This window comes from Silurus aristotelis (genome assembly GCF_946808225.1).
Source record: "Silurus aristotelis genome assembly, chromosome: 26".
Lineage (NCBI taxonomy): Eukaryota > Metazoa > Chordata > Actinopteri > Siluriformes > Siluridae > Silurus > Silurus aristotelis.
In genome coordinates this window covers 12,124,243-12,141,017 of record NC_139599.1, presented here as the reverse complement: position 1 = coordinate 12,141,017, position 16,775 = coordinate 12,124,243, and the positions used below count along the sequence as shown (strand labels likewise).

Genomic DNA, 16,775 nt, shown 5'->3' with positions numbered 1-16,775 from the left:
CGGAATTCATATTTTACTAGCAGTAAAGTGCTGCCATCTGCAGGTAAATTTAGGAAGTGTAAGGTTTTCTTTTGTTCCTGAAATAAATCGTGCAAAAATGAGACATTTTCATGACTTACATGACAAAAATACATGACTGTTTAAACCAAATAACGATATCTTCTACGAGATCTTTTTTATAACTCAAACAGTGTTTATATGCGTTCTCATACATTAGCGAGCATAAAGGATAGAATCACGCGTAGCCTTGTTTCCCGCGGTCTCATTTAGGCGATGCACCGTGCATTACATGTGCATTAGAGCCAGTAGAATGTCATGAGTTTGTTAAGAAATAGTTATTATTAATAAAACATTCTTTGGGGGAATACAGTACCGATCATACACTGCTGTAGTCTTTATGTTGTAGGGGAAACAAATGATTAGACACTAGTAAAATGGATGTGACATTGTAACTATAGGTTAAATAGATGTCAGGTTAAAGAAAATGTTGCTTGGAGTAAGTTTCAGGATCATTCGTGGGGTAAGATTGGCTTTTATTTATTTATTTATTTATTTTTAATTTATAACTAGTTATACCAGCTGCCAAACGGCATCTTCATCACTGTGTCTGTTTCTAGTGTACGAGACACTGCAGGTGTTCATTAGCTTCAGCACTGAGAGGACAATGGACAAGGAATTACAGTTTCCTTCAAGGTGACTTTTCGGATTTCTAAAGCTTTTAAATACTTTATACTTTTTGGTCAGGAATTGTGCGACCTATAAGATCAAAAGTTTTCTATTAATGCACATGTATGCATGGGTCAATGGTTAAGGATTTAAGAAGGTAAGGGGTTCAAGCCTCATTATCACCAAGCTGCCACTGTTGGGCCCCTGAGCAAGGCCCCTAACCCTCTGTACTCCTGGGGTGCTGTATATGTGTGTGTGTGTGTGTGTATGTATATATATATATATATATATATATATATATATATATATATATATATATATATATATACACAATTTCCATGTGACAAATATCTATTATCTACAAATATCTACTTTATGGATGTGGTGATTGAGGACATTCTGGTAGTTGAGATGAAAGAGGCAGATGTAGAGGACAGGGGAGTTAAAACAATAAAAAAAGTTACAAGAATAAACAGTCCTGTCATCCTTTTTTTAGCACCAGAAAAGTTAAATTGATAATTTATTGACCTTTTTTTTGTAAAATACCAAAATACTGTGATCATATGTTTAATAGAAGGATTCTCCAGTGACAGCACTTTTTTAGCAGTATGTTTTCCACCACAGCAGAGTCTTTGGGACTTTGTAATTTGTTGGTAATAAATGTTTAGCTGCTGTAACTTGTTTCCCAAATTCGCTAACAATATTAAACGTCTCTGATTGGTTAAAGAATAAAACTATACCACGCAGACACTGAAGACTCTGTTCATAAATGTTAAATACAAGTGTCCAAACAGAAATATAGATCTTTATTTATTTTTTTTAAATAACAACACCTGTTTGACGATCAGCACCCAATTGCTATCATGCGGTGCCGTGTTTTGTTCTTTATCTAATACCTGTCATATGTGTAAACATTTGCTATTCAAACCCTTTTTATTATTGGCAGATGATGTTAAGTCGCCTCGAGCCGTGGTCAGCCCCGACATCTCAAAGTAAGTTTGAGGTGTCTGTTAAATACAACTTTATGATTAGAAAGCATCAAGACTTGTGTTTTTCTGCAATCAAACATGTTAGTGTCATGAAACTTTGAAATTGCTTCCTTTTATCTAAGGTCTTTCTTTGACTGACACTTCTACAAAAAAGAAATCATATAAAACATCATACAATGTGTAGGAAATTTCATTTTTTACAAGTGCAGTAGTTATTTTTAATGGACAAATCATTCGCACTATAACAAATCGCCGGTATTCCATGTGAAATCCCAGTTTGTTTCTGAAAGAAAAAGCAAAGCTGTAGTGCTGTTTACACTTTTATTTTTATATCTGCCTGCGGTAGCATTTAAACTAATTGTACGTGTGTAAATATTTAGAATCCGTAACATTGGCATTATGGCCCACATAGACGCAGGGAAGACGACCACCACGGAGAGGATGCTCTATTATTCTGGGTACACACGTGTTCTTGGAGGTAAGGAGGAAGTGTTAAAATGTAGCAGCTTTAAGCCTCTGTAGACAATATTTTCTATTTCCAATCTAATCTCCTGTCGGTCCCACACACACTCTATTCAAACTGCATCCGGATATTACTACAGACATGCAAGCAGAACCCGACCACAATCAGTAACTCGAACCCCAAACCCAGAATAATGTCCATGTATGTTCTCAGAAGATGCTCCATAAAGTGTAGATGACATGTTAGTTCAAGGCCACAATACTAAAACATGTAACTGTGCGTCAGTAATTGCTAAACATGTAACAAACATAAATTCAGTAATGTAGTAAAGATATTTATCATACAACAAGTGAATTGCAAACAATAACCAATCATCAGATTTGGCAAAAATCAGTATTGAAATAATAATAATAAAAAAAAAAAATAAAAAAAAATGCGGCCTGCAAATGCATTTAAACCTCTATATAGTACTGCTGGGTAGAATTTTGCAACCGTATCAGCTTTATGTAAGTACCTACCAGCTTTGCTTACATTTTCCGAAGATTTTTTTTAACCATTCTTTGTGTTCAGGGTCTTTAGGATATTTGTTTATTGTTTGCTGACTGCAATTTTTCAGTGTTGCATACACCGATCAGGCTTAACATTATGACCACTGATGGGTAAAATGAATAACACTGATTATCTCTTCATCATGGTACCTGTTAGTGGGTGGGAAATATTTATTAGGCAACAAGAACATTTTGTCTTCAAAGTTGATGTGTTCGAATCAGGCAAAACAGGCAAGTGCAAGGATTTCATTTCAAGACCCAAATTGAGACTGCCAGACGACTGGGTCAGAGCATTTCCAAAAATGCAGCTCTCGTGGGATGTTCCTGGTCTGCAGTGGTCAGTATCTATCAATAGTGGTCCAAGGAAGGAACAGTGGTGGACCGGCGACAGGGTTGTGCACTGCCGATTCGACAGACGAGCTCCTGTAGCTCATATTGCTGAAGATGTTCATGCTGTTTCTGATGTAAAGGTGTCAGAATACCCAGTGCATCACAGTTTGTTCAGCCACAGACCAGTCAGGGTGCCCATATTGTCATATTGTTATGCCTGATCTGTGTTTTTCTCAATAAGATTCAGATCTGGACTTTTGTTTTTTGTATAACTATTCATACTCGTTTATTTTGTTTCATTTATTCTCTCTTTTGACCAGGGGCAATTAAAAATGTTTTTCAATCGTGTTCTGATCACATAATAAAACTCACATCCTCCATGAGTCACTTTCGCTTACAATTAACTCTTACTGGAGCAGTGGTTTCTTTATAGCCAGCCTTTTAAAATACAGTGAGGAAAATAAGTATTTGAACACCCTGCTATTTTGCAAGTTCTTCCACTTAGAAATCATGGAGGGGTCTGAAATTGTCATCGTAGGTGCATGTCCACTGTGAGAGACATAATCTAAAAAAAAGAAATTTCAGAAGTCACAATATATGATTTTTAAACTATTTATTTTTATGATACAGCTGCAAATAAGTATTTGAACACCTGTCTATCAGCTAGAATTCTGACCCTCAAAGACCTGTTAGTCTGCCTTTAAAATGTCCACCTCCATTACATTTATTATCCTAAATTAGATGCACCTGTTTGAGGTCGTTAGCTGCATAAAGACACCTGTCCACCCCATACAATCAGTAAGAATCCAACTACTAACATGGCCAAGACCAAAGAGCTGTCCAAAGACACTAGAGACAAAATTGTACACCTGCCAATGACCATTTTGATGATCCAGAGGAGTCATGGGAGAAAGTCATGTGGTCAGATGAGACCAAAATAGAACATTTGGGTCATAATTCCACTAAACGTGTTTGGAGGAAGAAGAATGATGAGTACCATCCCAAGAACACCATCCCTACTGTGAAGCATGGGGGTGGTAGCATCATGCTTTGGGGTGTTTTTCTGCACATGGGACAGGGCGACTGCACTGTATTAAAGAGAGGATGACCGGGGCCATGTATTGCGAGATTTTGGGGAACAACCTCCTTCCCTCAGTTAGAGCATTGAAGATGGGTCGAGGCTGGGTCTTCCAACATGACAATGACCCGAAGCACACAGCCAGGATAACCAAGGAGTGGCTCTGTAAGAAGCATATCAAGGTTCTGGCATGGCCTAGCCAGTCTCCAGACCTAAACCCAATAGAGAATCTTTGGAGGAAGCTCAAACTCCGTGTTTCTCAGCGACAGGCCAGAAACCTGACTGATCTAGAGAAGATCTGTGTGGAGGAGTGGGCCAAAATCCCTCCTGCAGTGTGTGCAAACCTGGTGAAAAACTACAGGAAATGTTTGACCTCTGTAATTGCAAACAAAGGCTACTGTACCAAATACTAATATTGACTTTCTAAAGTGTTCAAATACTTATTTGCAGCTGTATCATACAAATAAATAGTTTAAAAATCATACATTGTGATTTCTGGATTTTTTTTTTTAGATTATGTCTCTCACAGTGGGAGTGGTGGCTCCAGCGGTTAAGGCGCTGGGTTGCCGATTGGAAGGTCTGTGGTTCGAGCCCCGGTATCGCCAAGCTGCCACTCTTAACCCTCTATGCTCCGGGGGTCCCTTACGAGGGAAATATCAAGGTCCGTGACGTGGGGCCGCCTTCCCATAGGCTCACCACCTGCAGGAGGGACCGTAAGGGACGGTGCTGTGAGGATTGGGCAGCAGTCGAAGGCGGGGGCCTGCTTAGACTGCTGCCCCCGCGACCCGAATTACGGATAAGCGGGAGAAAATGAATGAATGAATGAATGTCTCTCACAGTGGACATGCACCTACGATGACAATTTCAGACCCCTCCATGATTTCCAAGTGGGAGAACTTGCAAAATAGCAGGGTGTTCAAATACTTATTTTCCTCACTGTATATGCTTAGTGCACCTTGATTTTACTCTCTGTACACTGTTCTCTGTAACTCCTGTTGACCTCACTGCTAGTTTTCACACCAGTCACTGACTTGCTTTTGGGTTTGGTCTCGGTAGATAGAATAATAGATGATATATGGGTGGGGTGATGAAGCTACCACTTCTTTTCTATTGAAAGGAGTGGTGAATATTTCTGTATGCAAATAGCATTTTCGGTATTATCTTTCCAAGTTATTTTGTCAGTCATAAGCCAGTATAAAATAATTAAATATTTAAATCGCAAAGCAGGTACGACCACAAAGCCAAAATGTTATCATTGTCTCACCCTTTTCTGTCAATGCAGTCATAAAATAAAATGATTCAAAAGTATTAACCAATAAACATTAAAATAGCCTACTCATGAACAATAAACCACCATGTTAAAATAAAAAGTAATGTAAATAAAAAGTAAGTCATTATAATCCATTATTACTACTCAATTTTCTTTTTTCGAAATTACAATCAGAAAATGAGGTTATGATGTTTAGTATTTAAGTAACAATTGCATTGATGACGGTCTTCTTAAATATAGACGTAGATGATGGCGACACTGTGACTGATTATATGGCTCAGGAGAGAGAGCGTGGAATTACGATCCAATCAGCTGCAGTCACCTTCGATTGGAAAGAGCACAGGATTAACCTCATCGACACACCGGGTACAAATACACACACACTCACACTCTCACACACCTCCCTGGTTACTGCACGTACTAAGGGTGGAATGCGTTTTTGTTTCAGGCCATGTTGATTTTACCCTAGAAGTTGAGAGAGCTCTGCGCGTGTTGGACGGAGCCGTGGCTGTGTTCGATGCCTCGGCAGGAGTGGAGGCGAGTTTTTCAAACCAGAAAATATTTTAACGCTTTTCATGTCTCACCTAAATTTGGAAGACGGCAAACGCCTGAGCTGATCACACATTCTAACTAATTTCACAAATTATGTGAAAGCCCTTAACAGCTTTTCTCCTTTACAAGAATCAAGAAGTCCAGTGGGTTGTGTCCCACGCAGTTCAGAACCTGGGTGGAGTTAAAATCAAATCTCCAGATTAAAAAAAAAATTTATGAATAAAACATAAGGTATGCTATATATAAAGCACTAGGTTAAAAAGAAACAAACAAAAAAACAGTAGTGAGGTGTGATGCAGTGAAACACGAATCAGAGTAACTGCTACATCCCCAAGGCTGATTATTTTCCAATAACATATAATGCTATATATAATATCATGTCTTCGTAAGGAATAAATGCAAAAATCTTTTTTTAATTTTTATTCAGTTTGTTCCATTTAATTAATTGGAATGTCTAAGTGGCTTAAAAAGCTTTTTTAAATATACCTTATTATGTTGCCAAGATATCACAAGCGTATCATCCCCTAAAAATCTCTTTACTATATCAATGTTTAATCTTCATGAGCTGTATTGGCCATACAAATTCCCATACCATGAAATTTTTTTTTTTATGAATTGCAGGCACAAACCTTGACCGTGTGGCGACAGGCAGAGAAACACAATATACCCTGTGTGTGCTTCCTAAACAAGATGGATAAACCTGGAGCAAGGTAACACTCAAATCTCCACTGGAAAGAGTTATTGTGCACCAGTGGTGGGTTGTAAAGGCCACTGGTGGGTCATCAGAATCACTGACTTATGTTTTTATATATTTCAGTCCATGTATATGTATTAAATTATTCCCAATAGTCTTTTATCTTTATTTTATAGCGTTTCTCTGGGATGCACTGCATCCAAAGTGTCTGTATATATTGCAGTTTCTATCCAATAAGATCTCAGCTGCCACATCACGTGTTGCCGGGAACATGGGAATCTGCAATGAGGTCTTTATAGTGAGCATTGTGGGCACCTTTCAGTACATGCTGCTTAAACACTGTTGCTTTAACCAATAAAATTGCTAACTTTGCGCTCCGAGGACAGAAGGCGTGTAATCACATCTGCATTTTCGTGTCCTTTGATTTGAGGGTCAGAGCTCGCAAACCGCATCTGTAGCAAACTGCACAAGCTCAAATATATTTGTTTGGATTTAACAGCTGTTTAAAAAAAAAAAAAAAAAAAAAAAAAAAAAAAAAAAAAGCTAGACATTTAGAGGAAAGGACAGATCAAAACATTTGATAAGTTTTTTTTTTTTTTTTTAATGAACCATTTATACTTTCGCATTTACTTTCCTGTAGAATTTGCACAAAAGCACACAATTTGCCTCATATACCTAAGAAAACCATAATGCACAGAAAATGCATATAAAAATCCGGGGTCATTTTATGAGCTTAATAATGCTTCTGCTAGAGACCATGTATGCGTATGGTGCAGTTGTGGCTGCAGTGTAAGGAGACTTGTTGAATTGTGTTCATTGGGTGTCTTGCTTTAGTAATCGCATTCATTCTCACTATATGAGATTCCTGTTTGTGATGCAGCGCTCTGTTCAACTGTTTTTCTTTATATTTTGTTTATATTGATTATTATTGTTTATTGATTTGTTTATATTGATTTATATTGTTTCCAAAGCTGTGGTGTCATAATGATTGTATTAAGAGGTTGATTGATTTAGGAAGGACACCAGTGAAGGCCTGGTTGTGAAACACACGGCTCGCCACTGTTGTGTCCCCTAATAATTCTAGGATTAAAAATTCTAAAGGTTTAAAAATTCTACCACTCGTACCAACAGCTTTCGTTCTTCTCTTGTTTGGATAACAGTAAGATGTAAATAGCTTTTTATTAAAATGTGTTCTCCTTTTTAATACTTTATTTTAGTATGAGTTACTCTGTAGAAAGCATCAAGACAAAACTGAAGGCCAACCCCATACTCCTTCAAGTAAGCGTCTTCTGCCATTTATTCACATTTATACAACAATAAACGATCATTTGCTGATTCATTATTTTTTTTCCAGATTCCCATCGGGTCTGGAAAGGGATTTATCGGAGTGGTGGACTTAGTCAGCAAGCAGCATATGATGTGGCGGGGCAAGACATGGCACGAGGATGGGCGGGCTTTCGAGACGAGAGCCCTTCAATCCACAGACGACCCAGAATTCCTGGAAGAAGTTAATCAAGCCAGAGCAACACTTATAGAACAGGTACATGGGCATCAAACACAACACTCGACTCAACTGTTCAGATTGTGAAGCAGACTTTTCCTGATTTCGAATAACAGGGAATCCTGATGTCATTTATCTGTTTTATACCGCAGCACTTTGACACGGCTCTAGAAAAAAACAGCTCTTATTTAAGTGAGAAATCGTAAACCTTCCTAAAGTCTTTCATGTGCCAGAATACGGAATTTCACAGCTTTATCTCTGACTGTTACAAAGTGCTGATAGTGCTGTCTTTTACCACAAAAGGTCAAATAAATATCTCCTTACAGAAAACTTCAGCTCAAGTTTATAAAAATTCATTCACATCTCCTGACCAATCAGAATTGAGCATTGAATGACACAACGGCATAAAGGCCGGTACAAAACACGAAAAAAACATGAAAAGATGAGTTCAGGAGCATGACTGTGCCCAAACTGTCCTATAGGTCAGCTAAACTTTTTCTTTATTATATTATAATACAGTTCTTTCTAAAAAAAAAAATATATATATATATATATATATATATATATATATATATATATATATATATATATATATATATATATATATATATATATATATATAAATATATTGGAACAGCAAGAACAGTTCTTTGGATTTCACCATACGCTGAAGACATTTGGGTTTGAGATCAGGAAGTTAAACATGGATAAACATGAAAAATAATGGATCAGGATTTCAGATTTTATTTTATAAAAGGGAAGTAAGGGGAAGTGGTTGCTCAGTGGTTAAGACGTGTGGATTTCTGATCTCAAGGTTGTTTGTTCAAATACAGTATCTGTACTACCAAGCTGATTTTGCTGTGCTCTTGAGCAATACATTTATCCCACAGCTGCTCAGGTGTGTGGTAATATGTGTAATATGTGTGGGTAATATGTGTAATATGAGGTATTTTTATGTCGATCTGAAAAAGGACATTTTCAAAATATGGACATATGGCAAAAATTTTGTTTTAAAAAAAAGGGTGATTTGTGTAAAAAAAAAAAAATAAAAAATAAAAAAATCTCGGGCCAATTTTTAGGTCTGTTTGTTGACTTAAATTATTGGAGCAGAGAGAAAACATTTGTAATATTGATCTTCAATGTGGAGCAAAAACAAAAGAACTGGCCTAGCCATTCTAGTACTTTTGAAGGGGGCTGTATACACTAACAACTTGTTTTGATTATCGTACTGTTCAATGCAAATAACTGTTAAACTGATAAAAAAATATGTTTTGGTCATGTTTTATGCAGGTTGCCGAGTTGGATGACGAATTTGCCGAGCTGCTTCTAGGAGAATATGGTGACAACTTTGACTCTATGCCTGCTGGGAAAGTATGTTATTATATATCCTTGGTTCTGTGTATTTGTGAGTGTGCGTGATTTTATTATTTAGTAAATGTGTTAGCCCATGGTGAAAATATTTGGAAACAAATGAGAAAGGGACAAACATGTTGCCAGATGAGACGAGGGACAAAAGTTTAGTGTTTTACCTCTAAGTCTATGTAATATATGGCAAAATTTGGCTGAAAATTATATTTAATATTTTGGTGTAGGTGAGTGTGTGTAGCATCAAGAGAGTTATATCGAAGCTGTGTGCTGGAATAGACTTTAATTACAAACTTTTTTTTACCCTCAGGCCTTAATCTATATGAATTTATGAGTTAGTGAATGTAATAAAGCAATTAAGACATGTTTTTAGTTGCAGGAGGCGATCAGGAGAGTGACACTGTCTCGTAAAGGAGTGCCCGTACTGTGCGGAAGTTCACTGAAGAATAAAGGAGTTCAGCCTCTACTAGACGCCATCACTGCATACCTCCCTGCCCCTGATGAAAGAAACCACGACCTGGTGTGAGTCTTCCTACAAGTCAACTCTCGTTCCCATCCTGGGGGTCTGCTTACCTCTGTTTTTACTCCATTCCTATTAATTTGACGCTCATATATGTAGTTGCTTTAGAAATCCTTTCAGCACAAATATGTTTAGCGATCCCTCGTTGAAATTGTTGCTACAGGTTTGTGATAGATACTATGAGAACATTCTTATCCACACACTGAAGCATGAGAATTCTCTGAATCCCAGGTTTATTGAGTCCAAATTATACAAAAACACACGTGCTCAAATATTGTGAATCATAACCATCAAACACATGAATTAATTTTGCTTGGACGTTCAATGTTTTTTAATAAAGGTAAATTATGGCCTTCTCTTAAGGCTGCCTGTTTTAGTCTAAAGTGCAGTTTCATTCACATTTAAGATGAATTTTTGTTTTTAAAGCAAATCATATGTTTATATGCACAAAAGTATTAAAACACTTGACTTTTCCCAGTCATATGTGATTCTCTGTCACAGTTGGAAGCCCTCAATTGTATTGGATTGATTTGGAAGTTGCAGCATCATTTCACTTGAACTAGCAAAGTTTCAGCATGAAGATCTCCATGAAGATCTGGTTTGCATGGTATGAATTGGGAAGATTTTAAGAGCTCAAACACCATTGAGACGATTTTGCACCCAAGGCCTCCTCACTCTACATTTTTCCTCACCTGACTTTACTAACACCCTTGTGGATGAATGAGCACAAATCTCCACAAGCACACTCCAAAAATTGAGTGCAACATCTTCCCAGAGAAATTGAAGTTATTATAACAGCAAGTCAGGACTAAATGTGGAATGGGAGGTTAAAAATTTCAGTTCGATTTGATCCAAAATCAGATTTCTTAGCAATATCTGATTAAACAAAATTGTTATTTATAAAACTTGATATTATTATGATTTAATAAAATTGCCTATAAGATAACTAATATAACAAAGTGTCCAAGACACTGCCTTTGTAAATGATCAACTAAAACATAATAAGCTTGGGCGCAGCAATAGAGCTCCAAAGTTGGCAGATTTCCATGACTTTTGTTGTTGTTTAAAAGCTGGTGAGGAGCTCTTTTACCCATCATTCCATTGCGTAACTGCACCAGAGGCAGATATCACGGGCTGGTGCTAGTTGGGTATTTCTTTTGGACCTTTTCATCAATAATTCATCCCAGAGCAGTTCAATAGGATTTAGGTACGGTGACTGGGCAGGTCATTCCATGATAGATAACACTCCAGCTGAATGTTTACTATCTAAATAATTCTCACACACCTTGGACATATGCTTCAGTTTATTGTCTTGTTGTATGGTAATGATAGATCCTATTAACCGCAGTCCAGACTGAACTGCATGTTGTTAAAGTATGGATTGGAAGCCATGTTGATTCAGTATTCAATCAATTGATGCTCCCTGCTCCAAAACAATCCCTAACCATTAAGCGACCACCTCCATGCTAACCTCGTCTCTCCTGTTCTCCATCTTACAGAAGTTTTTTGACCAATTCTTGTTCGTTTCTGCCTTTTATTTCTTTTTTTGCGTATAAACAAAAGACAGATGCATGTGGGATGACCATGTGTTTTTAAGCAGGCACTGAATACAAGTCTTCAGATACAATGCTGCTATATGCAAAGAGAATCATACGTTTCCAACATGCACACAATCACGTCATTTGCATTTGATCTTTTTCACTCTTTGCCCTTATCCTTTTGTCATTTTAAAACCCAAGCACTTTAACTAACTCTTACTGATTGAATAGAAAGTGGCCATCCTGCCATACAGACTTCCTCTGAGACACAAACTGGCTGCCAGGGTTTCTTTTATTAACAGAGCAGTATGAACACATTATTCCAGATTTAGCCGGATTTGTCACCGAATGCGTTTTTGTTTTGTGTGTTTAGACGCTGGTATAAGCATGACCTGTGCGCTCTAGCGTTTAAAGTGGTCCATGACAAGCAAAGAGGTCCTCTGGTTTTCCTGAGGATCTACTCTGGATCTATGAAACCACAGTCAGCAGTGTACAACATCAACCGAAACGGAACGTAGGTATTTTCTCGTAGGTATCGAAAAAATCATGAGCACTGATCTACACAGTTCTTCTGATCCACACAAAACGTTCCGTAGCCTGCTTCATTAACTCAGAACTCCAGCTAACGTCATGGTAACATGAAAGTGGTTAGAACATATTAACATATGTATCGAATGTTTCATTTGTGCAATAGAGAGCGAATGAGTCGTCTACTGCTGCCGTTTGCAGATCAACACGTTGAAATCCCCTCGCTGTCTGCGGGAAACATCGCCCTCACTGTGGGTCTCAAACAGGTACAGTTTACTCGGAATTTACCAGAAATAAAATTTTTTAGAGTTACATTTATTATTATCATTACGTTGTGGACTGTTAGTATTAGTTCTGGTTGTCACTTATGTTAGAGCAGCATCAGCCTCTGCTCTTTTCCCATCATTTATATTATCAACATAAGAAAGAATTTACCAAGGAACTGCAAACCCCTCAGAAAACGTGCACTTACAACTTAAAAAAATACTAAATAAACAAAGCCCTGTCATACAAGAAGTACAGTATATTTTTTTTTACATGTATAGAAATATCTGAACCTCTAAGAACAAACGCGTTATTTCACTTACCTCGCATTACACGTCATGTCTCCCTTTTCTTTAGTTTTCTGCTGCATTTTCATGTCGAACTAATTCTTGGATTCGATCCGTTCTTAAAATGCAACCTATCAATTTCGAGTGTCATAATAATAATTTCAGTTTCGTTTCACCTTGTCTATGTGATATGCACTGGTACGGTCCTGCGCTCGCTCAGACGGTGACAGGCGACACCATTGTCTCGTCCAAAGCCTCAGCCGCAGCCGCAGCGCGCCGGGCAAATACCAAGACAGAGGGGAAAAAAGGATCCGGCCAAGAGATGAACAGTCTGGTACTGGCTGGGGTAGAGGTGCCTGATCCTGTCTTCTTCTGCTCTATAGAGCCTCCTTCCATGGCCAAACAAGCAGGTTAGATATTGACCCAAATTTTACAACCAGGAAAGCAAAAGCTATCACGAAATGTTTTCGATTGAAGCGTTCTCTTGTTTAATAAAGACCCATCATAACTTACAGTATAGTACACCACATTGTGTTTACTGGAAAAGATAAACACAATCAAACCCTTTACCTTCAAATGTACTATTAAAAAAAAAAGGATAAATTCAAAAGACAATCTATGAAAGAGAAGCACAATTTATAGAAACATCTAATCAATATCAATTATAACCAACCGTATTTTGAATTAAGTCCTAAGGCCATGCATTCTTGTTTTTTCGTGATCTCGACGTAATGAACATTGTTTCCTCGTGATCAGCGCTTCATTTTCTGGTGTCCGTATTTGTCCATATTTGCCTCTTGAATTTACTAACTTCGATAGGGATTCCAGACCCCGACGCGTATTCCATGATGTACACCAGACACTTTCACAAGATGCGAGATTTTCTCACTATACAATTATGTTAGTGAGAAAAGGGATTTTTTTTTCCACGTTGGGATCTCGAGGAAAATTAAGTCACGATAATGAGAACCCATTTGTTGTGTTGAGAAAATGATGTGAAAACAACTCGTTTTCTCGAGATCACGTATAAGTCGTGATCATGAGGAAACATTATAATGCAAGGCCTCTTAGGACCTGTATTTTAGTGCTCGTAATTACACAAGATTTCCAAGTAAAGCTCTGTGAGGGTCATAACATTTGGCTGCAAGCTGTACTATTTCACCCACTGTACCTAAAAACCCGAAAGATACACAATATATCTACTTTGTATATTACAGCTGATGAGGCGCATATTAAGACGACATGGTTTTAAAATATGAGTCGATTGCAAAACTCATTTAGGGGCCAAAATAGTACATCGGCATTACCGAGAAGAGCGACGTGTCATGGTTTAATGCTGACCAGAGGATTTCTGTAGGCTACTATTTACCACTCTAGCATGAATTAGTCAGCTTATTGACATATTTCCACCAGAGAGCAGCAGAGAACTAGAATTTGCAGTTAAAAAATGTTTTATTCCTGAAGACATTGGATTATGGATTAAATACTCGTAGATAAAATGTATTCCACCTTCAGCAGCACATCCGAAAAACATGTGTCCAATATTCTGCCAGTAAACCAGATTCATACAGTATCTAGAGAAAAAATTTTTTTTTAAAAAGATAGAAAAGTATCCCATCTCATTATTATTTTAAATACATTTCAATCCACTCATAAAACAGAAGTGCGAATCAGCTACGTGGTCACATGACTGGAAAGAAATTTACAGGAAGGCTCTGTTCTCAAAGAGAAGGATAAACATGGAGGATGAATTCATTTCAATGCGAAAGCAAATAACTATAAGGACATGAGCTATTAGGAAAACTGTTTGGTGACTGTTTATTTATGGATGGTTAATGGCTTTCGTCTAACCCAATTTTTTTTTTCCGTTCACAGTGCCAGTTCTTTAATTGGTCTGTAATAAAATGTTAGTGAATATTGAAACTTAAAAGATAAGGCCATCACATGCCTGAAGCAAAGGTCATAATAAAAAAGAAAAGTGCACACCCAGAGATTCTAGTGCAAAAAGTAAATAAATAAATAAATTCAAATAAAAAAAAAAAAAGACTATATATATATATATATATATATATATATATATATATATATATATATATATATATATATATATATATATATATATATATATATATATATATATAAAAATAATAAATTGTCTTGATCTTTTGGCAGATACTTTTGGTAGTTTTAAGTATTTATTTAAAAAAAAAGAAATCCAACCTTACCTTTCGATAGAATAAGAACAATTTGAAGTTTAAAGTTAGAAAAAAAATTTAACGTTTAATATTTTGTAATAATATTATTACATTTCCATATATTTTCCTACTTATTTCACTGTCAGGGCTGCTGTTTTAAACACTACATTGATCAACACCTTCTGACTAATTAGACCCGATGTTTTGTTTATTTTTCCACTGCAGATCTTGAGCATGCTCTAAAATGCCTCCAGAGAGAAGACCCCAGTCTGAAAGTCAGGACAGACCCGGACTCTGGACAGGTAAATCTTTACTTGATAGTTTGCTTATTTCATTATAAACAATGCAATTTAATTGGATTTTTTTCCCCCCTCAATAACATATTGAAGACAGTTCTCTGTGGTATGGGAGAACTTCACATTGAGATTCTGCATGATCGCATTAGGAGAGAGTACAACCTTGAAACGCACTTGGGGCCGCTACAGGTTGCCTACAGAGAGACCATCATGCAGTCAGTAACCACAGCAGGTAAGAGTTCTAATTAGTACTTTAATCACTGCTTAATCAGTTTTTCTGCTTAAAAAAAACTAACAAAAAAACCCTGAGTCTATAACGCTTAATTCACACAGGAATCTGACTTGACTAATACCCGACTTGAACTCACAGATAGAAAGAATTCCATAAAAAAAATCTATTGCAAGAGCCGAAAGTGGAAAGTACCGAATCCAAAAAACTGTAGTAGTTTGTGTTTTTGAACACTTGGTTGCAGTTCATCTGGATTTATGTTCATTATTTAAACATAAAAGAACAGAAAAGTTGCTTGGACATGCGACTTTTCCAGCCATGTGTGGTTCTTCCCCAAACCGTTACCACAGAGTTCCCCTTCACTTGGACTAGGAGACCCAAACCTGTTCCAGCATGATAAAGCCCCTGTGCACAAAGCCAGCTCCATAAACACATGGATGGAATGGACATTCGGTGCAACCCAGATGAGGATGGGTTCCCTCTTGAGTCTGGTTCCTCTCAAGGTTTCTTCCTTATGCCATCTCGGGGAGTTTTTGGGACTGTTACAAGTGCTATACAGATTTGTTTTGGTTTTTTTTGTTTGTTTTTTTACACGAAACAGCTAAATATTAGAAACACTTAAATCTTTAATGGTTATTAATATTAAGTACACTTAGCATTCTTTTCCAAGCATTCCAAAAACTAGAAAACAGAATTCTACGTCCTAGAACCAGAGTGTAAAGGACCTTGATTTTTTCTAGCTGAACATAAACTAATCTACAGTGCAGGTTATAAAGGTTATAAAGAATGCCTGTGACTCACTTAGAGGTCAGAGACCTTAATGAAGTTCATTACACATTTCTGATAACCAGCACCATCCCAAGAACAAGGAGGGTTTAAAATGAGTTTGTTCTGTTTTGTTCTAGGCTAAAAACATCACAGTTTTGTGGTATGGCATAATTGTTTAAAAAAACCCACCAAAAAGACAGTTTTGTTAAAATGTACATTGTATGGACCACGAAGACTTGTGCACATTCAGTCATAAGAGTGTTAGTAGGAGGCCTGGGGTTCAGTCAGAACTCCAATTCATCCCAAAGGTGTTCAATAGGGTTGAGGTCAGAGCTCTGTAGCAGGATAGCAAGATCTTCCATTCCAAACCATGTAAACTGTATCTTCATATCTTCAAAGAGTTGGCTTTGTGCACATGCTGGAACCGGTCTGCTAGTTCACATGAAGGAGAATGTTACGCGACGACATCCACAGACATCCCAAAGACCATGTCTGGATCCAGTTCTGGGGTGAGTTTGGGAAAGAACCACTTGGCTGGAAAAAATCAGGTGTCCCAATACCTTTTGTTTATCTCACTTTCCTGACTTTTTTTTTAAAGCAAACTTTTTTTTTTTTCTTTTAAATTGTAAAATTACAATGACTCTTCTTGTTAAGTAGTGTATATTATATAAATTGGATGAATCTTTCCTGCAAT

The 16,775-nt window shown here is 37.1% G+C and overlaps 1 protein-coding gene across 1 annotated transcript in view; it reads left to right on the top strand.

Moving 5' to 3' along the window:
• The first annotated feature begins 262 nt into the window (after positions 1–262).
• gfm2 (GTP dependent ribosome recycling factor mitochondrial 2) overlaps positions 263–16,775 on the top strand; it is an 18,845-nt gene continuing 2,332 nt past the window's right edge. The window contains exons 1-16 of the mRNA XM_083531850.1: positions 263–520; positions 618–693; positions 1,613–1,658; positions 2,036–2,133; positions 5,585–5,710; positions 5,793–5,881; positions 6,518–6,606; positions 7,808–7,868; positions 7,945–8,130; positions 9,382–9,462; positions 9,830–9,978; positions 11,888–12,028; positions 12,209–12,308; positions 12,814–13,003; positions 15,014–15,090; positions 15,178–15,316. Coding sequence (XP_083387976.1) covers positions 485–520; positions 618–693; positions 1,613–1,658; positions 2,036–2,133; positions 5,585–5,710; positions 5,793–5,881; positions 6,518–6,606; positions 7,808–7,868; positions 7,945–8,130; positions 9,382–9,462; positions 9,830–9,978; positions 11,888–12,028; positions 12,209–12,308; positions 12,814–13,003; positions 15,014–15,090; positions 15,178–15,316 — 1,684 coding nt within the window. The 5' untranslated portion in view covers positions 263–484. The remainder of the gene's footprint in view (positions 521–617; positions 694–1,612; positions 1,659–2,035; positions 2,134–5,584; positions 5,711–5,792; positions 5,882–6,517; positions 6,607–7,807; positions 7,869–7,944; positions 8,131–9,381; positions 9,463–9,829; positions 9,979–11,887; positions 12,029–12,208; positions 12,309–12,813; positions 13,004–15,013; positions 15,091–15,177; positions 15,317–16,775) is intronic.